Consider the following 25,551-nt stretch of genomic DNA (forward strand, 5'->3'; position numbering starts at 1 on the left):
CGCTTCCCTGGGCTCCCGGGGCCTTGCAGTGGGCCCCGAGGTGGGCAGGCCCCGCGCTCCCCGGGACGCTTTTCCTGTCTCCTGGTGGGCACGCTCTGGAGCGACGTGCTGGGGCTGGCCTGGCCCGGGGGGCGTTCTCTGGCTTAGTTTTGGAGCGGGTGGCTGCGCAGCCGGGTTGCGGAGTCCTCGCTGTGTTTAGAACAGGTGACAGACATATGCGTGGTGACAGCCGAAGCGTTCTTTTGCATTGCAGAAAGGCCATGTTCAGCTCTAGCGCCAAGATTGTGAAGCCTAATGGCGAGAAGCCAGATGAGTTCGAGTCTGGTATATCCCAGGTAGGTGGCTTTTCCTTGTGCTCTTTGGCAATTCACTTCAACTTACAGAGACAATTATCCAGACTGTAAACTTCGAGGTTCATCCTGTCTAAACGTGTTTTCTTTCCTAGTTTTACTTAGGAACTGAGTCACTTAGCATGTGTTTCCAACTTGTTGGATGTTGGTGTGTCTTACAGGAAGTTAAATCTTTGATATTGACTGTGGTGAAAAGTATGTATAGCTGCTCTCTGGCACTGTGTACACACTTTGGTCTCAAGGGTTCTCATGAGTTGAAGTGTATGTAATGGATCATTCCACAACTTCACTTTTCTAGGCTCTGCTGGAGTTGGAAATGAACTCCGACTTAAAGGCTCAGCTGCGCGAGTTGAACATCACAGCAGCTAAGGTAGGTTGGACCTTCCCCATCAAGAACTGGGTGGTGACTTGTTCTGTGTATGTTTAATTTTTGTGGATGTTAATGTCTTATGGCCTGTGATGGTTTTGTTGTGTGCTGTTGTGGCTTCTGTTCTGGTATTTGCTGTTAGCACGTAGGATTTTGTAATAGTGTTTTTCTTAGGAACTAGTCTGAAAAGTCACTGTAAAACCCCAAATAGCAGTTTAGTGTGTTAAATAAAAGTGTTTAAAAACGAAGAATCTACATGATATGTCTGCAGACTGAGTTTGGGTCTGACGCTGGCTTTTTGCTGTAGATATTGGCTGGAAATGTAGGTGTTTCAGAAACTTTGTCATAAACTGTTATTAATACTCTTTGTAAAAAAATTCTTTGTGAGTCTCTTATGTACAAGTAATAGGTGGTAGGTGGATTAAGGCAGTAGACTGACTTGGTCATGTAGCTTAGCCTGCTTGTACATTTCAATTTTAGATCATGCAGACAGCTGAAACATCAAGAAAGAAAAGGAAGAAGACAATTACTGGAAAAGGAGGAAGAAAATTAGTGTTAGAATTTGTCAGCCTGGGAGACTGGATGGCAGCAATGAAGCTGGTTACTGCAACCAGAAACTTACGTGGGCTGCTTTTGGCTCTTGCCCAGGCCCACCAGTACAGACACAGGGTCTGACTGCTTAGAGTTCAGGGAAAGAATCTGGGAATGCAGAAAGCAGCTTGGTGTGTGAGCTGAGGGGCCTTCAGAAGAAACAGCATCTCTGGAAGTGGAGCAATGCCAGCTGTCCTTTCTGAAGGGTTTTTAGAAACGTGTTTGTCGCTGCTTGATTTTATTGTGAGAGATCTCCCATGGGCACCTTAGCTGGCTCATATGAAAGCATAGCTGGTGAAAAACAATCCATCCTTCCGTTCTGTTGGAGGATGAGGATGTCTCTGCAGCCAATTTCATGGGAGAAGTGCCTTGTAAGGCTATGGAAACTTCTTTGGGTTTGGTCAGCTACTGGAGAGATAAACCAGGGGAGAAGTAGCCTGTCTTAGTGTATTGTAATCCTGTTGGCATTTGGATGGGTGAGAAATGGTTTGAATGAGTAGTGATGCAGGCCTAGCCAAGTGGTGGACAGAACGTGGTTTCCATGAAGCAGTAGATTAAAAGTAAGATATTTGTTCCCTTGGAGTTTGTCTGGAGTCTGCACTAGAGGCAAGTAATTTTTGAAACTGTGTATCAGCACAACTGCAGATGCGATAGTAAGCATTCAGTATAGTTACAATTCTAGCATCCGAGTCTGATCCTGCAGAAGGAATGGGCTTTGCTGTTCAGAGGATGTTATTCTGAAAGGGGTGGTGGGATTTACTGCCCAATCACTCCTCCACAGCAAAACAAATGCTCTGATAGAGGTTTTTCTGTTCACTGCTTTGTCTGTAGAGCATTAAGGCAGATACTGCTCTGTGATGCACTCCCCGCCCCACAGAGTCAGAAGCAAGACTATCAATACCTGTGCTCAGGGGATTCACGGTCAAGCCAAACATGACTTCTTGACCCCCAGCTAATGCTTACTTTGTACTTCTGTTTCAGGAAATTGAAGTGGGTGGTGGCAGAAAAGCCATCATTATCTTCGTACCAGTTCCTCAGCTGAAGTCCTTCCAGAAGATTCAGGTGCGGTTAGTTCGGGAGCTGGAGAAGAAATTTAGTGGAAAACATGTGGTGTTCATCGCTCAGGTAAAAAACCCCTTAGAATCACAAAAATGTTGATTTGAAGGGATCTCTGGAAGTGATCTAGTCCAGGCTCATGCATGTTCTGGTGTTGCATTACCCGTTCAAGATAATAGTGATAGTAATTCATTGTACCAGCAGGAAATGTAGTGAGTGTCTGGTGGATGTTAACTAAAACTATTTCAGCTGGCAGCTATGCAAACTTGGTGAGATGCAAAGGTTTTTCATGGAGGATATAACTTTCTTGTTCTGGCCTCTTCTACTCCTTCAGAAGTTTGAGATGCAAAGCTTTAAAGTAAAAGGGAGCAAATATTAATATATTGCTTACTAGGCACTTCAAATATAAGTTAATAGGAAAGGAGGAAAAAACCTCATCCAAGTTCTAAATATATGATAGGAGCTAAGGCTTGAAAAGGTGTTGGAGGGATCTCTGGGCCATACTTAAGGGTTGGACAAACTAGGAATCTGTCTGCAGAGTGGACAACTAGTTAGACTGAAGCTAGCTGAAAATTTTTCATGATATATTTAAGAGACAGAGCACCTTACTCTGAATCTTTATGGGGCCAAGAAGATTTATTTTAATAAAGTGCCTCTGGCTCACTTCACCTAAAGGTTCTTCACCCAGAGGGTGATTGGGCACTGGAGCAGGCTCCCCAGGGAAGTGGTTTGACAGGGTTCAAGAAACGATTGGGCAATACTCTTGGGCACATGGTGTGACTCGTGGGGAAGTTTTGTGCAGGGCCAGGAGTTGGACTCAATGATCCTTGTTGGTCTCTTCCAACTCAGCATATTCTGTGATTCTGTAAAATTCTGTGATTCTGTAATCCCCTGAGAATTCCTTATCAGTTCAGAAGGGAATATGTGCTTTTGAGTATGACATGACACAATTTGGATTATGGTAACCCCATCATGAATACAGTCATGGAGAAGCTGTGGTGTGATGTGATGCAGGTGGCTAAAACTGCATCCAAAATGTTTTATAACATCTACCCTTGCAGTAGGGAAGTAGAAAATAAGTTTTACTTACCTAAAGTAGTATAAATTCATTTAGATCCTAATTTTGGAACAGGTTATATTTAAGCCAGGGTTTGATCTGGATTGTGCAATACATCTTAAATGCTAGTTTTAATAATAAGATGTTCCAAGCTGACTGTGGAACTGAGCTCACTACTCTGGTTTGCACCAGAGGCTCAGTGTAACAGAAGTTTAAAATGTCCTGGGATTTCTGTTCCCAAAGAAGTGTGTTAGCAGTGCTAATGAGACACAGTAAACTACTGTGGTTGTATTCCTGGGGAGGGGGTATGAAGTACAAATCTTCTATTTCAGTACACTGAATACAGTAGTAATTGAGAAATATAGCCGTACAACATCTCACCTTCTGCAGGCAACTCTAGTTCTCCAGTTTCTAATGCTGGTGTATCTTTAAGGATACTTAAGTCTATCTTTTTGGCTTTTCATGCATCAGTTTCTAGTGTGGGGGAGAAGGTGCACATGCTGGGGGTGTTTCTGAGTTGATTGTAACCACTAGATACTGAGAAATGCCTTTTTTTTTTCTTTTGCCTTAACAGAGAAGGATTCTGCCCAAGCCAACAAGAAAAAGCCGCACAAAAAACAAGCAAAAGCGTCCAAGGAGGTTAGTAAATAGTACTGATTCAGTATGACAGCCTTCTTTTGTAACTGGTAGTTTAGTCAAGTAATGGTTAGCTGAGTTTTTGAGAAGTTGTTCAGGTGATTGGGTGGTCTTGTCCTTTCTCCTACTGCTTGAAATAGCATCATTTGACTGCTAAAGTGTGTGGTAGCAAGTTCACCTTTGGGCACTGTGTTGCATTTCTTAGCACTCGATTTGTATTTCCAGCTACAGCTATAGGAAATTTTTAGCTAGCAGTGCTGGCTTATAAACCCCAACCTGCTGTCTCTGTTACCACAGTGTGCTGACAAGACCTATTTTTTTTTTAAGTTGTAGAAAGAGCCTGTTCCACATCACATATTAGACTGTGCATAAGTCAAGGCTTGCACACTGAAAGGGATGCAGTGAGGGAGAGAGTGGCTGAGGAGGGGTGTAGGTACGAGTACTAGTCCCTCTGGATGTGAATTTGATAGCAATAGTATAGTCATTTGTGTTAAATGGCCTTCCTGCTCTCCTCTAGTCACTGGATTGCTAGACATGCAACACTGCTATATCTCTCTGGATGTCAGTGCCTCATATATGTGTTGCTATATCATTATGTAAGTCTGTGTCTTAAAAGTGGGTCTTCTTTATGACATGTGGCATGTGTTGTGGCTCCTCCCTGCCCCAGTATTATACCTGTGTCATGTGTTACTGTATTTCGTAGTTTTCAGGCGTGGATTTTAAAAGTACAGTTTCACGGTACTCATCTAGCGGCAGTCCTGCCTTTGGAGGACTCCACTGTGTTCTATTAAAACTAGCACTGCGCAGTGGTTAGAGAAATTGGCATTTGTGTCTGAGTAGCATGCTGCCACTTTGTGCACAGAGGAAGGCAAGTGTGCGGGACTGCCCCTGTCTCAGCCTGAGATGAGATCAGGCTGCTGTGTTGCTTTGGATGTCTGTGTCCCTTAGCTATCCCAGTCTTGTCAGGTGTGAAGTGCTGCTGTAGACACAGGTGTTAGTTACTAGTGATACTGCTCTGAAACTGTGGCTTGGGATGCTGGAAGTCTTAGTAGTCCTTAGACTCATGTAAAATAACCTGGGCCACCTTTTCTTGTGTTGGCTCACTAATGGACAGTTCAAGAACACGCATGGAGACTTCAGTCTTCTAAGCATGGACTCAATTTACCAGCTAGTCTTTTTCTGTATTACATTGGTCTTCTAAGCTGCTTGGGTTTAGGCAGATAAAAAAACCAGTGTTTTCAAAACTGGGTCTCCTATGAATGTACTCTGTGCAGCTGAGGATACTCACACACTTAAACTCTTCCAGTCAGTGTGTCTGGCAGAGTTGCAGATGGAGCAGTTCGGTTTTGATTTAAATATTCATTAAATGTGTAGAAATAGAAGAATGTTTCAGGGCTGTTGCCACAAAACAACATGTAATCTAAAATATCAAAAGCCTGGCTACTTTTTCTTGTTGTGCAGTCATTAAGTTTCTGCACTCTGTAGAATTTAGCTTTTCTTTTTTCATGACCTGTGATAGTGTTGTATTGTCACACTGTGGCATTAAATAGTAAAAGCAACACTGAATTTTCAGTCAGAGCATGCTATGGAAGATTTAAACCTTGTCAAACTGGAAAATTTTCAAGAGGATGTGTTTTAATGATATAAATGTGGCATTTCAGCCGTACACTTACTGCAGTGCACGATGCTATTCTTGAGGACCTGGTCTTCCCAAGTGAAATCGTGGGCAAGAGAATCCGTGTAAAACTGGACGGCAGCAGGCTTATAAAAGTCCATCTGGACAAAGCACAACAGAACAATGTTGAACACAAGGTAAATAAAAAACTTACTTTCTCATGCAGGTCAGGGTGACATTATGACATCCCTAAGAGACTGCTTAGGGATACAGCAGAAGACTTGCCTTTTGGCTTGTGGCAGTGAAGATGCTTCTGTTTGTTTGTGGAGTAAGTGCTGAAATAGAGGCAAGACGGTTTTGAACTAAAGCTCGAGTTCAACTTGCCAAAGCCCCTGGATTATAAAGTAGCTATATTGGTTCCCTCATGGGACCAGACAGTGTTCTATTGGGTTTTTTGTATGTATAGGGGTTGGTTGGGTTGCTTGGTTTGTTTGTTTGTGGTTTTCTTTTTGTTGTTTTTCAATTGAAGCACTTAGTTTTAACCTTGAACAGATGTGTTCAGTAAAGCCTGCACTTTGCTTCGTTTTTTTCTGGAGTGGGGAAATGGGGGGGTTTGTGTTTGGGCCTGCTGAGCTCTTGGGGTCTCATATTATTGCAAATCAAAGAAGGTCCAATACTCTAGAGGAAATGTATCTTTTGTGTAAATCCTCAGCTACCTTAATCTGGCAGAAAATAACTGGCCTCAGAGTGAAGATACACTGGCAAATAGTATGGTACCTTAAATATGTTAACTGAGAGTTACTTGTTTACACAGCATGTATAAGCAAGATTTATTTGTCTTCACAGGTGGAAACATTTTCTGGTGTGTACAAGAAGCTCACAGGCAAAGATGTGGTGTTTGAATTTCCAGAATTCCAGCTGTAAAATGCAAAAAAATGGCTGAATAAACAACTGTTCATATAACAGAGTAATTTCATATAAATTTTGAATTCCATAAACACAGATGGGGATTAACTGGTTCATGGGACTTTGCCACTGTCTGGAGAGTGACGCCTGTGAATCAAAGTATTAAGTCCCCAGCATTTTATTGGTAGCCCTCTTAGGTGTTTATTGGCACTGTTGCAACACAACTGGACAAAAGAGTCCAGAGTCTGCAAAAAGAATTTGTAATGAAAAACCTAAATATTCCAAATCTCACCTTTTGGGGAAAATACAGAGAATTACTGTAGAGCAGTGGAACTCCTGAGTTTTGCACACGAGATACCGGTTGGAGACCTACATGTTCCTGACATGGGAAGAAGTCAACTAGCAGGTGGCGTGTGACTTACAAAATATGTAAAAAAGACACCTGAATTAGGGGTTTGAATTCTTAGGAAATGTGTTGGGGGAGGCATAGGTTGATTTTGAGGTAACTTGCTCTAAGTGGCAGCATTTCTGACCAGTTCTTACCTAAAAGCAGACTCTCTAGTTTCTCACCTTTATCAGACTGAAATGGGAAGGAATTTTTTACATCTTGAGTGCTTGACTACATCACTGGACAAAAACTACAGGTTTTTTAGGTATTGATCTTGCTTTCAGAAATGTTTAGGATTTTTTTTTAGATGATGTTTTAACATGGTTCTGTACATGCTTGGTGACATAGGGAGAAGTGGGGAAGGACTAGATGTATCAGCATCTGAAGGCTGATAATGTCTCAGAAACATTACATTTTTTACTTCAGTATCTGTGTTAAAGAACATCTTACACAAGCACAGAGGGGAGCATGGAGTTGGTCATGTAAAGTTCTGAGCAAATTATATGGATTTAGTACTTAATTGTGCTAAACATAGTATTAGGAGTGTTTAACACAGTAAAAGACAATTCTGGAGTCACTATTAAGTGGAGAGCTAAGTTGGGAACAAGTTGTGTGGCAGGAGCACTTAATAACTTGCATTTTCCTACCTGAGAATAGATGGAGAAATGCCACTCACCAAGGGTCTTTGTACCTTTGCTTCCTTTTTCTATTTAGTTTTGGTTGCTTCCTATTTGACACCTCTTCTTCAGCTATGGAGAGCTAAAAGGTTAAAACAAGTTCTGCGTTGCTTTTGCATTGAAAAAATGAAGACTTTAAAAGTTATAGCATGGCTTAATAGGGTGAGATGGATAGCCCTTGCTGTTACTTTTGGTGCTGAGAATGCAAAGAGGGAAAACGTGCCCTGTTGCAATTAGTTGATTTCCTGTTACTTGCTGACAAGGCTTGAATATTTGCACAAAAAGCAGGCTGTATCTTTGAAGAAGTTGGTTTACCTTAAGGCCTTTTCCTATTTCCTTTTCAAACTTCTGTCTCTGGAGTATAACTTAATTCCTTATTTATTCCTTGACTATTGTTCATCTTGGATGATTCAGCAGAAGTGAATTCATCAGCTTCCCTTAGAATGAGATGAGAGGAGTTGTAGGTATATAACAAGCCCAAATCCTGGCTGCTTTTGTGGAGGATAATTGTAAAAGGTCTTACAGTAGGGTTGCCATAACTTATAAATTCAAGTTTTCATTGCAAAAATGAATATTACTCAGATTGGAAATGCCACCTCGTCTAGTCCCCCAAAAATCTAATCTTGAGTCAGACACGTTACCAAGCTTCCCACTAAAACAGTCACAGATGGCAGCCTGTGCAAACAGACCTTGGCTGGTGTGGGCTGGAAGAAGCAGCTTGGGGAGTACGTGGAGACTTATCAGATGTTAACTACCTTTAGTTAGAGGCTGGTGAGTCTGCTGGGGCTGTGTAACCTCTGCAAGGAGAGGTGATCCTCAGCAGGCTTTGCTAGACAGCATTTCCTGTTCTATAGTGAAATGTAACTCAGGTTTCATCTCTTCATAGTACTAAAAATGTCACTTAAGTTTCTTTTGAAGCACTGGGGGGGGGGGGGGAGAGCTGCCTATAGATTTTTCTTGGATCTTGTTGCAAGCCCTCTTGAACTATATGATATGCAAAGGCTCACAATGGCCCCATAAGCAAATTCTTTGAGGGAAAGAATAATGCTGTCAAAGCTCTTTATGGTTTTTACATAAACTAAGCTACAAGGAAAGGTGAATTTTTGTGGCATAAAAATACAAGGCTGTGTGTTTGCAAAAGACTTTATAGTCTTAGTTTACCTTTATTTACAGACTCCCTTGTGTGTTTGTGTCAGTGATACAGTCAGACAACTCCCTCTGTCCCTTGACAAGCATACCAAGTGCATGCCTGCAATCTGGAAAGTCAGTTTGATGCCATCTGGTCAAGTGCTAATGAGGCTGCTGGAACGCTGGTGTCAAATGTTACCTTAACCTAAGCAAATTCCATGTGAGATCATGCTAGACTTTTCCTATACCTTTGATATGCTGGCACAGTTGAACTCTGAACATGGGATTCACCACGGGTTTTATCAGCTGCTCTGGGTGAAAAAGTCGTGAGGCATTCTGTACCAAGACTATGCAGTAGTAGTATTTGGGTAGTATCCATGCGGAGAGACAGTCATATGCTGAAGTTCTTTCCTGTAGTAGCTCCAAATGAGAAGCAAGGGGTTTATATCTGTTAGGTGCTCATGAGACTTCCACCTGATACTAGAGCTTCACTTGTTTATTTCATATGAATCCTTTCACTATGTCTTCAAATATCTTTGCCTGTGTGAGGAATGTGAGTAAGACTGATCCCTGGTGATTTTTCTTCGAAAAGGTCTGTAGCTGTGCCACAATTCTAGTGTAGCAGAACTTGCTTGAAGTTTTGGGTGGTAAGTGCTTTACCTGTCTTGTATTAATAGGATAACTTGATCTATGATAACATCATGTCTGAGTAGCCCCTTTTGAGTGTAAGTGGGAGCAACTGGTGAGTTTCAGTGTAGTGATGCCAAGCAACATTTAATGGAAATCCTATCACTCCTGCATTGTGGGCTGAAATAATCTATTTCCTCTTCGTTTTTCCTAAATTTTCCAAGTGGGAGGCCTGAGTTTGATTCTCAATTACATCTGAAGGTCAGAGCAATGCTGAAAAGCTAGACCTTTTCCAGTTTGTGGGATGTGCTATCTAGGCCACTAGACGTTTATCAGAAAGACAGAAAAAAAGATGTTGATTACAGAAAATTATGAAGCCTCATAAAATGAAGGCTGGTGGTCAGGCTGAGGGAGTGTGAGTTTCCTTGTCTCCAGTAGGGGCTGACTGCAGCACTGATCAGTGTCAGTAATTCACTGCTGTTTAACAAAGTCCCTTTGCCCTGCCCCTTGCTGCCTGCCTTGAGGGCGCTCCTGTGAAAACACTGCTGACATGAACACATGAACGTCTTTGTACTAGTGCTCTGTTCCTTACAGAGAGATACGAGTAAAGGACCTTATCTATGTATTGCCATCAAGAGAAGAAAGTGTGTTGGATTTGTTAAGTCTATGAGTTCATGTATCCCCTCTTCTACCTTCCAGTTACTCTTCCAGGAAAGTAATTCTTAAGCTTAGCAACATGCAGTTGCTGTTGCTAAATGATTAATAGCCAATGTTTTTAATTATTGCGTATCAAGTTAACGTGTGGCTCAGTTGTGATCTGCCCCTGGAGCAGCAAAAATAGAATTAAATCCAAGCACTGAGGAGATTATTCCAGTTTTAGAGATGAGTAGCAGAAAAAGCACTACTGCTGCAGTGAATGCTGATTATAAATTTTATACAAAAAGAAAATTAATGCAGCATCACTAATGAAGTTGAAGGCCAGATTTTACACAGTTGCAGGTAAAGTTAATCCTGTGTTGCTGTAGCCACACTGATCTTTCCCACCATACATCTCATGTGTTGCGCAGCAGAGGTGCTAAGGAGAGCTTCTGCTGTCTGTGTCCACAGAGGGCAGAGGTGCTGGGGCTGTGCTAAGGGGTGCAGATGGATGGATATCTTCACAGGGACAGATCTGCAGGCTGAGCTTTAGCAGGATTGTCTTAATGCTTAATAAAGTTGTTTCCTATTTTCTTGGCTAAAGAGATACTGTTACATGAAGCAAAGGGAATAGGACACATCATTGTGCTGCCCTGAGAGCAGAGGAGGGGTGGCACTTGGCGTGCTTGTGTACATGTCTGTACCATGGAGGAGTCCCTCATCTGCTGCATCTTCTTGCTACTTGCAGGAGTTTTTTGGTAATGCCCTGGGAGGCTTAATGTGGGCTGGTTAGTGAGGCAGCTCTTACTTTCAAGAGCTGGAACAGCATTTGTGATGGCCTGCAATAAACAGCTCCAGCAATTGAGCTCAGATACTGATTTCTTAGAGAGTTTGGATATTGGAAATTATCATCCTTTGGAAAAATCTGGTTGGGAAATGCTGATACCATTGGATGCTTTGCTAAACCAAAGGGAGAATCAGGGCCATGTCATATCTTAAGATTTTAAAATAAGTATTGTGTTTAATCCTCCTACAGATGCAAAGATAATGCCAACTCACTAAGCAAAGAGTAGAAAAATTTGCCTGGATGCTCCTAAAATGTATTAGTGTATTTTTTCCTGTTTTCTAAAAACTTTTTATTGTCCTTTTACAACCAGTTGGATTTTCTCTGCATGGGTTGGCTTTGGTTTGGTTTGAATCCAAGACTTCTACTTGTAGTTGGGTCAATGTGGTATTTAACCTGACTTTAAAGACTGAGGAAAAGTTGTGTAGTGGGTCAAGCTGAGGTAGCTGGCCTAAGTGGTGTCTTGCTGTATTGAAACATAGAATGGTTTGGGTTTCAAGGGACCTTAAGGATGATCTACTAAGTCCCCCCTGCTGTGGGCAGGGACACCTTCCACCAGATAAGGTTGTTTAAAGCTCCATCCAACCCGGCCTTGAGCACCTCCAGGGATGGGGCATCCATAACTCTGGGAAGCCTGTTCCAGTGTCTCACCACCCTCACTGTGAAGAATTCATAGTATCCAATATAAACCTGCCCTCTTTCCATTTGAAGGCTTTCTGCCTTGTCACTACGTGTCTTGTAAAAAGTCCCTCTCCAGCTTTCTTTTAGCCCTACCCCCCTTTAGGTAATGGAAGGTGCTCTAAGGTCTCTCAGGAGCCTTCTCCAGGCTGAAGAAGCCTGACTCTTTCAGCCCATGTTCATTAGAAAGGTCCTCCAGCCCAGCTCTGATTGTGTTTGTTAGCCCTCCTCTGGACTCATTCCAACAGGTCCACATTTTTTTATGTTGGGGGTCTCAGAGCTGGATGCAGCACTGCAGGTAGGCTCTCCTGAGAGAGGAGCAGAGGGACAGAATCACTTCCCTCAACCTGCTAGCCACACTTCTTTTGATGCAGCCCAGGATGTGATTGGATTTCTGGGCTGCAAGTGCACATTGCCAGGTCATGTTGAGCTTCTCATCAACCAACACCCCCAAGTTGTTCTTCTCAGGGCTGTTCCTGATCCATTCTCTGCCCAGTCTGTGTTTATGCTTGGGATTGCCCCAACCCAGGTGCAGCCCATTGCACTCGGTGGTGTTGAACTTCATGAGGTTTGCACAGGCCCATCTCAAGCCTGTCAAACAGATCTCCTGTTTCCTTGCAGATAGGACTCACATTTTCCTTAGTCTTCCTTTTATCAGTGATGTACCTAAAGAAGCCTTTTTTGTTGCCTTTGATGTCCCTGGCCAGATTTAATTCTCCCAGGGCATGTTAGCTTTCCTAACATGATCCCTGGTTGCTCAGACAATCTCTATTCCTCCCAGGCTACATGTTCTTGCTTCCACCCTCTTCAGGCTTCCTTTCTGTGTTTCAGCTTGTCCAGTCCTTGTTCCTCTGTACTGGTATACCATGGCCTCTGAAGGCTGTCCCTTTCCATCCAGCAAAGGGTGGCAGAAAGACTGAATCAGCTCTTGAAGTGCTACAGTGTCCCGGACAGGCATGTTAATATAATAAAGAACTTAATAACCAATGGCTGTTGTGACCTGGTGATGACCTAAGCTGCTCTCACATGGTCCATGCATCAGTACCCCAGCTTGCACATAATAGCTTGATTTAGATGGTGCACCAGTATGGCTACACAGTTTCCAGTCGGTTTTTGGAGTGGAAAAGGTTACTTAGGCCCTTCTGTATGGGGACTATGCCTTTCTCTCTCTCATGTGAAAGGAAACTTGCTTATTCTCCCTTTTCCTAGAGAAAACACTTTCACTGCATTTATAGTGTTTGCCCTTTCCTTTTGAACTCTGGTCATTTATGTTTATGTTTTCATTTCTGCTCCCCCAGTGTTGAGTCCTACCTTTTCTACGGACTTTCCCTGAATGGCTCTATTTCTCCATTATATTCTGTTTCTGGCCTTAAAGTTATTTGCCTGTGTTTACAGGGAGAGTAGATATGTATGTAAATGGAGTTGTCTTTGCCATGGTAATATGATCTTCAAAGGCTTGGACTACAGTCACTTTGCTGCATTCTTTACATAAAATGTTTGTCTTGGTGAGTTGCTGCCAACAGAGTGCTGCAAGGGCCTAGTCCTGCTAATTGCCTTCTGCTTCCACTGAACTGATGGGGCTTGTATGCATAAAAAATGAACTTTGAAATTAGAGTTGCGTGGTCCTTATACAGTTACGTTCATGTTCTACCATTTTGCCCTTTCTTTACTGAGGTAATCTGGAAGTTATCATTGGCTCTTAACTTTTCATGACCGTTTGGTGCATGTTAAAATACAGGAGTCCATAGCAGCGGAGGAGGGTAGCTAGGTTCCAGTCCAACAGGGAAACATTTATGAAGGTAGTCCACAGGGAGTCCTGAGTATTAGGCATCACTACATCTTATTGTATCTGATTTTGTCTTTGCCGTCAAAGCTGGTCAGCGTGTGCTGTGCTGTGGGCTAACAAAATACAAGCTGTTGTGGGAAAGAAGGCTGCACACCCCAGGCTTAGGGAGAGGTTTGCTGGGAGAGAGGATATGTAAAGTCAAGAGCAAAGCAGGAAGAGAGTGCATCACACATGTCATCAGCTTGTACTGCAAGCCCCACCACAGCACAAAATTCTCAGTGGAGTGGACCTACACATCAAAAGAGATCTGAAAAATGATAAAGAAGTGAACACACAGATGATTCTATTGCAGCTTTCTCTAGCCCCTCAGTCTAAAACCTTTTCTGTGTTCTGATACTTTCCTGATCTTGGGACTGTGGAAGATGGAAAGGAACCTCCCACTACTGCCCTTAGCTCCTGTCCTGGTTTTCCAGTAAGAGGTCGCATATTCGGGATTGCCCAGGCTGCTAGCCCACAGGTTGCTTGCTTATAGCACAACCCCTCAAACCTTACCTGGAGAAACTGGGAGGAGGGAACAGTGGCATGAGATGGACGGAGACAGAGGATTCACAAGATTTTTTTGTAGCTATCAGAGCTACAGTCTTAAAAATATAGCAGCTTTTCATCAGAGGGTATTAATTGGTATAGTCACAAGTGGTACTCTATATTTGGCCTGAAAATTGAGAGTGAAACTGTTGAAGTATAAACTGCTGTGACTGAGGGGGGTGTTCTCAAAATCCCACTTCCCAGAATCAGCTGGCCCCAGTTTTTTGCTGCTCAAATGCATGTGGACTACTGTGGTTTATCCAGGCCTCAAATTAGTTTAGCTGTTTAAGGTAAAACCCAGAGTTGTGCAACTATTTAGAAGCTATAGTGAAAGAGCACTAAAGTCCTATCAAAAGATGTTTTAAAAAAAACCCCCAAAATTTTGTGAAGATGCCTGCCATGCAGATATGTAAATTTAGCATTTACATTATTGTGGGGTGTTCAGACATGGCTCTGAAACAGTTGCATGTTTTACTCAAGTCAAGAATGCTGCAGCCAATTGGAAGAATGGAGAGGATTTCAGTAAGGGGAGAGTGTGTTAATTATCCACACAAGATGTTCACATTCAGTGCTGCGTTTCATGTGTTTTCATATCTGCTGAAGCAAAGCAAGGAAAGTGTTGTGCTAGGGCAGTGTGCATGCATGGCTTAGAGCTGAATAGATGTAAATGGTTAAAAAGGGGTTCTCTGCTAGAGAGGAGGAGGGGAAAGTAAGTGTGCATTCCCAAAAAAGTACATTCCCAAAATAAAAAGCTTACATCATGGACCTCTTCAGTTTTCCCACACTTCTTCCCTAATTATTGTCCTGCAGGACAGCTGATCTATTTCAAACAGGAAGCTGTTTACAGATAACACTTGCAACTGTTTTGTCTGATTTGTTGAACTGTCGAAAAGCAAAAGACAACCTCTTTTCAAATTAAAAACTGTCAGACTTCTGTAAACAGCAGCAATGAGGTTCATCTGTGCAGTGTCCCTGCAGGCACAGAGCATTGTGCAGTTCCCATTCTCTCAGCAGCCATAAGGTAAGAAACTTTTATGCTTTCACTCTCTAAAAACATGTAGAGGAAAAAGTCTGGAGGTTTGTTAGGGGGCTGCTCTGTATATGGCAAAATATGATTGACAATCCCCAAATAGTAGGGGAAGGTAAAGGAAAAAAGAGCTTGCTCGAGTCTATTGGATAACATTGGACCTTTCTGTTGAGAAGCACCCATGTGGGTTAGATCACTGAATGCCAGTTTAGTGTAGGGGGGTTGTATTTAAAATACACATATGCCATTGGAAGAGCTCCCTTTCCTTTTAGCAGGGAAGGAGAAAACAGTATATGAATTTTAACTTTTCCTACAACTGAAATTTTAGTTCATTATTGAGTTGTAATTCCTGGTAACAGATACAGGCAGTTGTCTGTTTTCCACTTTTAAAAGTGATCTTTTAATACAGCTGCAAAGCAAAGAATGAAGACTGGCATTGCAGAAGTGAAACATATGACAGAAGGACCAGTAAGGGCTGGAATTACACCACTGGATAATTAAGAGCAATCTCAGTGTAAACCAAATCATTCCGGGAGTAGCACTATGCAAAAATGCTTAGTGAGCTATAAGGAGGTATAATGATACAAAATCTTGATCCAAGTGAGTAGGAATATGAGAGTCAAGCCATACTTCAGTAAGCAGAAGGGCACATGCCTGCTTTTCAGTCATGAGCTATGAAAAGTAGGATTCATAAGGGATTTGCAAGTCTCCATTCTGACCTCTGTGCATGCATATGTGTTCAGTATAGGGAGTGAAATTTTGGAGCAGGATTGTTTTCTAGCAAAATCAAATCACTGTGGAGAACTGAAATACCTGACTTTACTTGCCATACATGAAACAGAGCAACTGGACTGGAAATACTATGGTTTTGATTCTTGGGTATTGAAAGATTTTTAAAATGCGGCAAATGTAAAAACTGTTGCCCTATGTTTTCTGCTCTGTAGCTGAGATCTTTGTATTTCATATGTATGTGATTGTTTACATGATCATGAACATTTAAGGCATTATCGTGATCAGAAAATATAAAACAAACACTGATTTAAAGGTCACACTTACAACACTGATACTATCCCTAAAATTTTAGTGTGCTACTGATCCAGCATAAATACGGTGTGCCAGTGTTCTAGACAAGAAGTAAGACTTCCAAGTTGAGTATTCCTTTTAAAAACGTTTGGAATGTGTTTCATAAAATTCTTATATGTATCTGTTAAAATGAAATTATTGTTTTAATTAATACATAGAAAATGTGTAACTTAAATTCATAGTCAAAATAACATTTTAAACGTGGCATAGTCCTACAGTCAACAGAGAATTGCACTGTGTAAGCAGCAGACATCTACTGTGTAATTTCTAATTGTACGTTATGTTCAAGGCTATTTTTTTCTGATTATTTTGAGTGATTTTACACTGTTTCTAAAGTTCTTTTTAGTCATCTCTAGGGCTGTCCAAAAATTCTTGAACCAGAATCCTTTTGAAGTAGGAAGACTTTTGGCAGAGCAGCTTTTAAAAGAAAGTGTCAGTTTTCTGGGATAGTTTAGTTCTTTTGTCAAATTATTTTGGCTGAAAACCAGGAGAGTTTAGCCAAAAATATTCTCATGGTGTCTCTTGGGAAGTGTAGTTTGTGCTTTGCATTGCATTTCACTACTGGCTGAACTTCACAGCTGAACCACGCTTCCCGTAAGGCTGTGTGGTCAGGGTCTTGCTATTTTAGTTTCCCTTGATGAAAGGAGTGATAGGATGTATTTTGGAAAAGTTAGTCTCGTGAAAGAGGCACAGACTGGGCTCATGAGGCATCAGCTGGTTGATAACTAGTTGGCAGCTTCTTAAAATTCGAGTGCTTCCTTCTGGTTTGCACATGTGCCACAGGCCATCCTGAGAGTAGGACCCTTCAAGAGAGTGTCAGAAGAAGGTTTAAAGCCTTTTGATGTTTTTGGCCATGCAAACACCTGTGCAAGGGAGAGAACATTTATTAACATTTCTAAGGCTTTGTTAATGCTTCTGCCAACTTTTGTGCTAAACATGTTCCATTTAAGATATTTGGAACTGAAAAATGCAAGGGAGTACGGCTGGATTTTAATCTCTTTTAAGAACTCTTAAGTCAAGAGGAAAACAACCTACTAGGAGCCTGAAGCTTTAGAAAGAGGTGGTTTTGAATCCAATAATGTGTCATCTCACCCATCTAAGTGCCTCTTCTGAAAAATCTACCCCTGCCTATAGTTTGCCTATAGTTTTATAAGATGTCTGTAGGCAAGAGAAGAGCAGAAGTTGGTCTGCTTGAGCTCTTCAGCAGTGCACCACTCTCTTAATTTTTCCTTAGGATCCAAGGATACTTAGTTTCTGGGACTATTTGGACACTGCTTCCTCAAAACTTTATCAGAAGACTGGTTAGGAGGTCCATAGGGTGTCCTGGAGTGTAGGTTTCGGGGTTCCTGGGGTCCAGTCGGGACGGCCGGACGTAGACGGTAACGGATGGAGACGAGAGATCTCTATAGGCAGGTCTCGGGACACAGCCGGTTTATTGTAAAGGGCGTGGGTATTGGGGCACTGCTCAGAGCTGCTAGACTCAGCTCTGAGCAGGCCCAAGAGAGCAAGAGAGTGAACGGGTGAGAGAGAGAGTGTAAGAGCAAGAGTAAGAGCAAGAGTAGAAGTGGAAGAGAAAAGTATGAGAATCGAAGTAGAAGTGAAGTAAAGGAATAGAGGAGAAGTGAGAAGTGTCTGAAGTCCTGGTTACAATACAATAAATCATCTTCTGTACTGAATATTCTAATTGTCACTAACCAATCTAATACAAGATACAAATCCTATAGCATTTACATACAGCCTATAAGAGTTCTTATATTACCATAGAGTGTTACATCTTAACTTCTAAAAACTGCCTTTGGACCCCTTCTGCTGAGCTAGTAGGGTCTGCTCTGACCCTTGGACCTGCCTGCTAGCAGAGGGTATTGTTCAATCAAAAGGGGATTACTTCAGTGGCCATACCATTGTTTTCTAGTTGTTTAGTAACTAAGACCTGGTATTTCAAAAGTGGCTTTCATTTCGATGTTGCCTGTAGTTTTCATATTCCCAAAATCTTTTGTCAGGCAATCATATTTCCAAGGCTTTCCTGTTTCATCTTCCCCAACACTGGAGACCAGGACAGAGCAGTAAGACAAATGGTGAGGAGTTTTAGGATTTACACTGGTTTCTTTCTGCACTGAATCATAGAATGGTTTGGTTTGGAAGGGACTTTTAAAGATCTAGTCCAACAGCACATGAACAAAACATAGACACGAATAAGTAGATTCACAGTGCTACAAGTTGGATGCCAGACTCCAGACCAAGAACAGGCAATGTTGATGTGCAACATGGAGCAAGTGAAGAGCTGAGTGCTGAAGAAAGTGACTCACCACAGTCAGACAAGTGTGTGATGGCCACAGCAGCCATCTGAAAATTGCTTGTGAGAGATGCTCCCCAATTCTCTCTGCTGCATGTGGAAGTGGATCAATGCACCATCTTTAGTGCCAAGTGCCTGCAGGAACTAGAGTTCTGAAAGATGGAAGCTTACCTTGAATGTGTGTGCTGAGTTGTCCTTCAAGCATGGAGATTTTGAAAAATGGCTCTGAGAAAAGTGTTTTCTACTTTAAAAGTTCTCTCTAAAAAGTTCTCTCTAAAAGTTCTCTTTGAAAAATAGACTGCTGCTACTCAGCTGCCACATGATAACCTGCTGTCTGGGACCACTTATCTGGGAAGTAGGAGGTCTAAATGCACCTCATTGCACTGCTCCAAACCTCCACCTCTCATTTGCTGGAAAGGTGCCCTTGTAACTAACCTATATAGTAATTCGGTGTGCTTGGAGGAGACTGAATGATTTTGGATGTGTTTCCTTGATGGAAATGGGCTAGGTGGGAGAAGAGTGTCTTGTTATTCTCCTCTGGCAAGATGTTGACCGTCTCTGGTCTGTGCAGTAAGAAAAGCTTAGGCACTCAAGTTTTCCAGTAAAACCACAGGAACCTCCAGCCTCTTAAGGTGACTGAATTGTTAGGAGATGGTTTTGGATGCTTTGTTTGAACCTGGGATGAGGTCACAGAGATTCAGAGGTAGTGTTGCCAGTGTTGAACTTAAGCAGCTCTCACTTGGAGGTTTAGGGGTGAAGAATGGGGGCAAAGGATGGAGAGTGGAAAGAGAAACTGCTTCAGCTTTGGCTGTTTTTTGAATAGGGACCTTGAAGAATGAAGATGTATCCATAGATGTACTTAAGTTCCTGGTGCCTGTCTTTGTCTGGTCTCAAGCACGGCTCTCTCTGTGATGATTTTCTTTTTGTCCGGTTTGCTAACTGTGGAATACGCATAAATAACAACAACAACAACAACAAATCTTACAGACAGCACTCTAAGATTTTCAGTTTAATTTGAGTGATTTTCAGGCTTAGTTGTGGATCACCCCAAAATCTCCTCTGATAGTGCTGATGATTTTAACAGATACTGAAACTTGCTGACAATAGTTATGCATTTATTCATCTTTAGTGGACTCTTTAGAAATAGTCTATGGGTCTCCAAGAGCCCACGGATGACATGTTGATTTGATCTCCATCTGGTTTGAATGCCAGGGTCAGTCTGCTCTTTGGAAGGTCAAAATTATATAAGTGATTGTATAATTTTAATTCTACTTATATGTAGAATATTTTATTTTCCTTAGAGAAAAGTTTGCAAGAGACCTAATTTTTGGGAATTAAAACAAAGAACTTTAAAAAATTGATATGAAAGAACCAGCATTGTTAGATGGCACAGTAATAATAGCCAATCAAGTTAAAAACACCAAACAAGAATGTAATGAAGCCCTAGCAGAGGAAACAGAAAAAAAAGTCTTATTACATAGGAAAAGAAAAATGTGTGTCAATGAGTTTTCTTGTCAGAATGGTGTTAATGAGAAAACAGGTCTCTGATGGTTCACTGGAGTTGTGCTCAAGAAATGTTAAGGAAACAGGTACTGAGAACATGTGGCCGAGCAAGAGAAGGACTGATGGTGCATGCTGAGGAGACTCCAGGGTGCTGCTGGTGTCAGCAGCACCTATAGATGCATTTGCAGTGTTTCTCTCTAGCTGTGCAATTAACTTGCAGTTTAAAGCTAATGTAGAGATGAAGTGAGATGATGTAATGAGAGCCATGCTATAGGCTGCAGCTGAAAAAACTCTTTATTGGAGATTATCTTCCCTTGCTTTTTAATATCTTCATGAATTGGGTTTGTTTAGGCAGAGGAGAAGGCTTTGGGGTGACCTAGTTGCAGCCTTCCAGGACCTGAAGGGAACTTACAGGAAAGGTGGAGAGGGACTTTTTACAAGGGTGTGTAGTGACAGGACAGGGGGAAAGGGTTTCAAACTGAAAGAAAGCAGGTTTAAATTAGATATTAGAAAAATATTCTTTACTGTGAGGCACTGGAACAGACTGCCCAGAGAAGATGTGGATGCCCCATCCCTGGAAGTGTTCAAGGCCAGGTTGGAGCTCTGAGCAACCTGGTCTAGTGGAAGGTCCCTGCCCACGGCTGAGGGGTTGGAACCAGATGATCATTAATGTCCCTTCCAACCCAGGCCATGATATGATCTATGATTTGATTTGATATGATATGATATGATATGTCAGAACTGCCTTTTCTGTAATTGTGGAGCATCAAAAAGTCTCTATTGTCGTTCTCTACTTTTTATGACTGGTATATAAAACCCATAGAGTGGCTTAATGGGCAGTTGGCATCCAGCCAAGGCCAACCCACCCCATCTGACAGGCTGTCTCCTAAGCAACTCTGTGTTTAAACGTGCATTTGCCTATTTACACTTAATGTAAAAGTGGTTACATTCCCCCTGTTCCTTGATTTTAGGGAAGATGACATTAAACGTTGCAATTACGGTGTTGAGTACAAGGACTTTCTGATATGTATAGAACTGATGCCTCTGTATTTTTTGGCAGCACTGAGTAACCACAGCAAGTCTTGGTTTTGTTGTTCACTGTTCCTTTTCTTAAGTCAATTGGCAGATACTGGGATTTCAGGTCAGTGTACTCCTTAACACCACTGAAGCCTTTTATTTTACTGGTAACTGCACGATCAGGACCGTAGCATTAGTTTTTGCTCCTGTAAGTGCCCTATAAATTCTGAGCAGGCAAATGTAGAGGTTCAAGTGATCACTGCTTAGCTGTTCTGCAGCTTCTTAATTGGTGCATAGCTGCCCTCTGGTCATGTTCTAGCTGTGTGAAAGGTACATTTGCTGCTATTGTTAAAGAATTTGCTGAGTACCAAAGCAGGTGGAAATGCCAGTAGTTATAGCTTACTTAACAGAGCTTGTTATATTACTGTCTAGAAATGCACATCATTAAAATACAGAAATCTCTCAGGACAGTTGGTTAGATGGAAGGACTTTAATGAAAAAATTTCAAAGGGGGTTGTCATCCTTGAGAATCTTTTGGTAGCAGAAGCATCGCGGTATACAGTTAAGGGAAGTAACACTTTCAGTTTGTATTAATTGAGATAAACACCCTTGGTTGCAAATTGTGTTCTACACATCCTATCTGTTTCTTTCTGAATTGATATTTCTTTTTCAAAATGAGATTGTCAAAAGCATCTCAAACTGCATGAAATCCCTTGTACTCCTTCTCAAATTTTAAATATATTTGTCACCCAGTGCATTGTACATGGTAAAGGATTTTGAGTGCATGTGCTGTGGTATGTGTAAGAGGTGCTCTGGGAGGTTTTGCCACTGAAAGATATTTTCAGCTGGGTTCCTTTTGGCATAGCTTTCAGGTTGGATCATGACTATTGCCAGTGATATAGACTGATTAGTGAAAGTCTGCTGGAGCATACTAGTGTAAGAATACTTTGACTTCTGAGAACTTTGTTAATGTCTAGTTACCTGCAGGAATTGAGTGTCTTTGTGTGTGCTTCAACTAAGTCACATCAGACGCATAGAAATCTGTTTATTATCCCACTGCACTTTGCTTCTACACCATTTCTATGTACCAACCATATATTTTCTATTAACGTGGGCAGCTGTTTTGATAAGTTCCCCTTTCTTTTGCCTTCTTTCCCTTATCTGCATTTGGAAGGGTGCGTCAGGGCTCTAAGAAAAAAAGGACATTGGGTAGTACTGTTGGTATCAAGATCACCTGTCACTTCTCAGTGAAGATATAAAATCACAGAATGGTCTGGATTGGAAGGGATCTTTACAATCATTTAGTTCCAACCCCCCTGCTATGGGTAGGGACATCTTCCACTAGACCAGGTTGCTCAAAGCCTCATCCAACCTGGCCGTGGACACTTCCAGGGATGGGGCAATCCACAATTTCTCTGAGTAGCCTTGTTCCAGTGCCTCACCATCCTCACAGTAAAGAATTTCATCCCAGTGTCTAATCTAAACCTACTCTCAGTTTGAACCCATTCACTATAGTCCTGTCACTATATGCCCTTGTAGAAAATCTTACCACATCTTTCTTTTAGGTTCCCTTCAGGTACTGGAAGGCTGCAATTAGGTGACTCCGAAGCCTTCTCTTCTCCAGGAATCCCAGTCATCTCAGCCTTTCCTTGTGAGGGAGGTGCTCCATCCCTCTGATCATCTTGGTGGCCTCCTCTGGACTGGCTCTAACAGGTCCCTGTCCTTCCTGCGCTGGGAACCCCAGAGCTGGATGCAGCACTGCAGGGGGGTCTCACCGGAGCAGAGCAGAGCAGAGGGGCAGAATCCCCTCCCTCACCTGCTCCTCACACTGCCTTTGATGCAGCCCAGGGCACGTTTGGCTCTCCAGGCTGCAAGGGCACACGGCTGGGTCATGTCCAGCTTCTCACCCACCAGCACCCCCAAGTCCTTCTCAGCAGGGCTGCTCTGGATCTGTTCACCCCCAGCCTGGATTGATACCGGGGGTTGCCCTGACCCAGGTGCAGCACCAGCACTTGATCTTGTTAAACCTCACGAGATTCCCATGAGCCACTTCTCAAGCTTGTCCAGGTCCCTCTGGATGGCATCCTGTCCTTCAGGTCTGTCACTGTACCACTCAGCTTGGTGTCATCTGCAAATTTGCTGAGGGTGCACCTGATCCCTTTGTCTATATCATTAATGATGATATTAATTACACTCATTCCAGTATGGACTCCTGAGGGACACCACTTGTCACTGATGTCCATCAGGACACTGAGCTGTTGACCACCACCCTCAAGATGTGATTGTCCAACCACTTTCTTGTCCATCTAACACTCCACCCATCAAATCCATCTCTCTCCAATTTAGAGAAAAGGATGTTGTGGGGCACCATGTCAAAGGATTTACAGAAGACCAGATAAATGATGTCTGTAGCCCTTCCTTTGTCCACTGATGTAGGATCACATGTAGAATCATGTAGGATCTCATGTAGAGTGTTAGTTGGTCTCTCAGCCTGAAAGTAAAAATAATCTTTTATTGAAATAGCATTGATACTGCCCCAGTTCAAATGCAAGATTTTGATCATGCATGCTTATGTACCACAGTGTTTTGCAGTATTGAGGATATCAGTCCAAGAAATAGGTCCTTGTCATTTGAGGATAACACTCTTGGATCCTTTCCATAACTCTTGGTGGCTTGCATGTTCTTACAAAGTGCCTGATGTCATTATATTTCCTATGCTCTGTGTCTTTTGCTGGTTATTATTTTCCATGGCAGCCTGGTATTTTGCCATATCTTTTTGTCTTTAAAAATGTTCCCACTCCAATTATGTGCTGGGTTGTTTTTTGGGTTTTTTGTTTGTTTGATTGATTTGGTTTTTGTTTCTTTTGTTTTTGTTTTTCTTTGGGTTTTTTTTGTTTGGTTTTTTTGGGGGGGTGGTTGGTTTTTGTTTGGAGTTTTTTTGTTTGTTTGGGTTTGGTTTGGTTTTTTCCCTGGTGAATTTAGTCCCTTGAATTCTTTCATTTATGCATCTTCCTGTTTTTTGTATGCTGCTGGCATGCAAGGACACAGTTTTGTAACACACTGAAGGCCATCTCAGCTGCTGCCAAGGGCATTTCTTTCCTTGGCTGGCATAATTTTTCACAGGAATTATGGCCATTTTAGCCTCGCCAGGAACCAAGGAACTAAATCAACTGAAAAATAACATTACAAGTAGAGGAGTAGCTTACTGCTGGCCTGTGCTAGCTGGGATCAGCTGGACATTGGTGACAGTACAGAGAAGGGGAGGCTAGTGTGTGACTGCAGCAGGAAGCCAGGCTGCTGTTAGCCCTCCTGTAGATTGACTTAACTAATTAGCGATGGTAGACACCCCTCACCTAACTTCACATACCTGCAAGGCTGAACTAGTGATACTGGGCAATGAATAGGTACCTCCAGAGTCAATTACCTGTTCTGTTCTGTATTGGGATGAAATAAATCCCTGTGCCAAGGTGCCTTTCTCTAACTTGGTTATACAGGGTGCTCAGGGTGATTTTCTCAGACTGACCACCTAAGCCAGAACAGTTAAATCCCACTCAAGGGTCTGTTTAAGACTAACCTCTGCTAGCTTGAGGTCTGGATCTAATCAGAGTTGTCCTGATAAACAGGCATCTACTAATGGCAGCTGTGCTCTGTCTTTTGGTTCACTTTTTGAGGTGTCATATTTGCAGCATTGGGAAGAACTGGGCATCTGTCAAGTGGCTTCCCTTTTTTTCTTAGAACCTCCTTAAAATGTAGCTGTCACTTATCTAATGTGTGAGAAAATGGGGTCAAAAGCTGTTTGTGCTCTTTCTTGTTTTTTCTCCTCAATGAGGAGAAGGGTACTGTGGCAACCAAAAGCAAACCTTTTTCCTGTCCACTTGCCCTCTGGGATGGTGCCATTGCTCCTCTGTCCTTTCTCTGCTACTGTCCCCTAGTCAGACCTCTGGTTTTTCACTTTCGTGTTGTGTCCACTAGTAGTCTGCATCCTACACCCTGTCTCTTGTCTTTCTTCTTCTTCTAACCTCATAAACTGCTTGCTTAGATTTTTGTCTTCTGTCTGGATATTCCTGACCTGTCCCTGTGTTTATACATGACTCAATTGTGGGACATAAAAATGGAAAGCAGGGAAGGGAGAACACTTTTACCCAGTTTTAGTCTAGTGTCCTACCACTAGGCTTGAGCTGGCTTCATCATCAGGCTTCTTCTCTGTTTCCTTTAATCCTTTAATGTGGCATGCCTGAGTGTAGTCTAATTTCACCTGTTGTGTCCATCCAATGTGAACAAACACTCTCTTGGGGAACTGGAGCTGTGGGTTTCAATCCTTTTAAGTTAAGGATGTTCCACAGTTGTTACTTCACACGTTTTGGATCAATACTTGAGTGGCATTTCTGTTGTGCAAGAGGCAGGTGCCACTGCTGGCATGGCTGGGATGATTGGATGGGGCCTTGATAGACTTTTCTGCCTCTTCTCTACCCCTCTAAGATTGTAGCCCCAGGACTGGGACAGCCCCCTCCCAGGGTGGTTTGCCTTTTGAGCCTGTCCAGTGCCCTCAAGAAGACAACTGCCAGGCCCATCTGGGAAAACTTCCGAACACCTGAAGAGTGAGAGAACATGTTGCAAAGTGTAAGTTGGTTGAGTGGGCATAATATTGCACAGATATCCCAGCTTCTGCAGCTAGTCCTAAGCCTCTGTGGATGGGAAGGG

The 25,551-nt window shown here is 42.4% G+C and overlaps 2 protein-coding genes across 6 annotated transcripts in view; both read left to right on the forward strand.

The window, feature by feature from the left end:
- The first annotated feature begins 224 nt into the window (after positions 1-224).
- On the forward strand, positions 225-6,643 carry RPS7 (ribosomal protein S7). The gene is made up of 6 exons (XM_008641756.2): positions 225-335; positions 649-720; positions 2,290-2,433; positions 3,996-4,060; positions 5,719-5,869; positions 6,519-6,643. Exons 1-6 carry the CDS (start codon positions 261-263, stop codon positions 6,594-6,596), a joined length of 585 nt encoding a protein of 194 aa, XP_008639978.1. The 5' UTR covers positions 225-260; the 3' UTR covers positions 6,597-6,643.
- Positions 6,644-6,665: 22 nt separating this feature from the next.
- The window catches only part of COLEC11 (collectin subfamily member 11), a 48,037-nt gene continuing 29,151 nt past the window's right edge, over positions 6,666-25,551 (forward strand). Inside the window, exons 1-2 of one of the 5 annotated variants that reach the window (XM_017744976.1) lie at positions 11,815-14,948; positions 18,038-18,112. The gene's annotated coding sequence lies outside the window, so the exon portion shown is untranslated. Of the gene's footprint in view, positions 6,985-11,814; positions 14,949-18,037; positions 18,113-25,329; positions 25,471-25,551 lie in introns of those variants that run through there. The other 4 variants (XM_017744975.1, XM_017744977.1, XM_017744974.1 and 1 more) reach the window with 4 other exon arrangements.

Source organism: Corvus brachyrhynchos, unplaced genomic scaffold, assembly GCF_000691975.1.
Source record: "Corvus brachyrhynchos isolate BGI_N302 unplaced genomic scaffold, ASM69197v1 scaffold116, whole genome shotgun sequence".
NCBI lineage: Eukaryota > Metazoa > Chordata > Aves > Passeriformes > Corvidae > Corvus > Corvus brachyrhynchos.

Coding starts and splice junctions, on each gene's coding strand:
- RPS7 (XM_008641756.2), top strand. CDS start 261: ATGTTCAGCTCTAGCGCCAAGATTGTGAAGCCTAATGGCGAGAAGCCA. Junction 336..648: donor TCGAGTCTGGTATATCCCAG/GTAGGTGGCTTT, acceptor TCACTTTTCTAG/GCTCTGCTGGAGTTGGAAAT. Junction 2,434..3,995: donor ATGTGGTGTTCATCGCTCAG/GTAAAAAACCCC, acceptor TTGCCTTAACAG/AGAAGGATTCTGCCCAAGCC.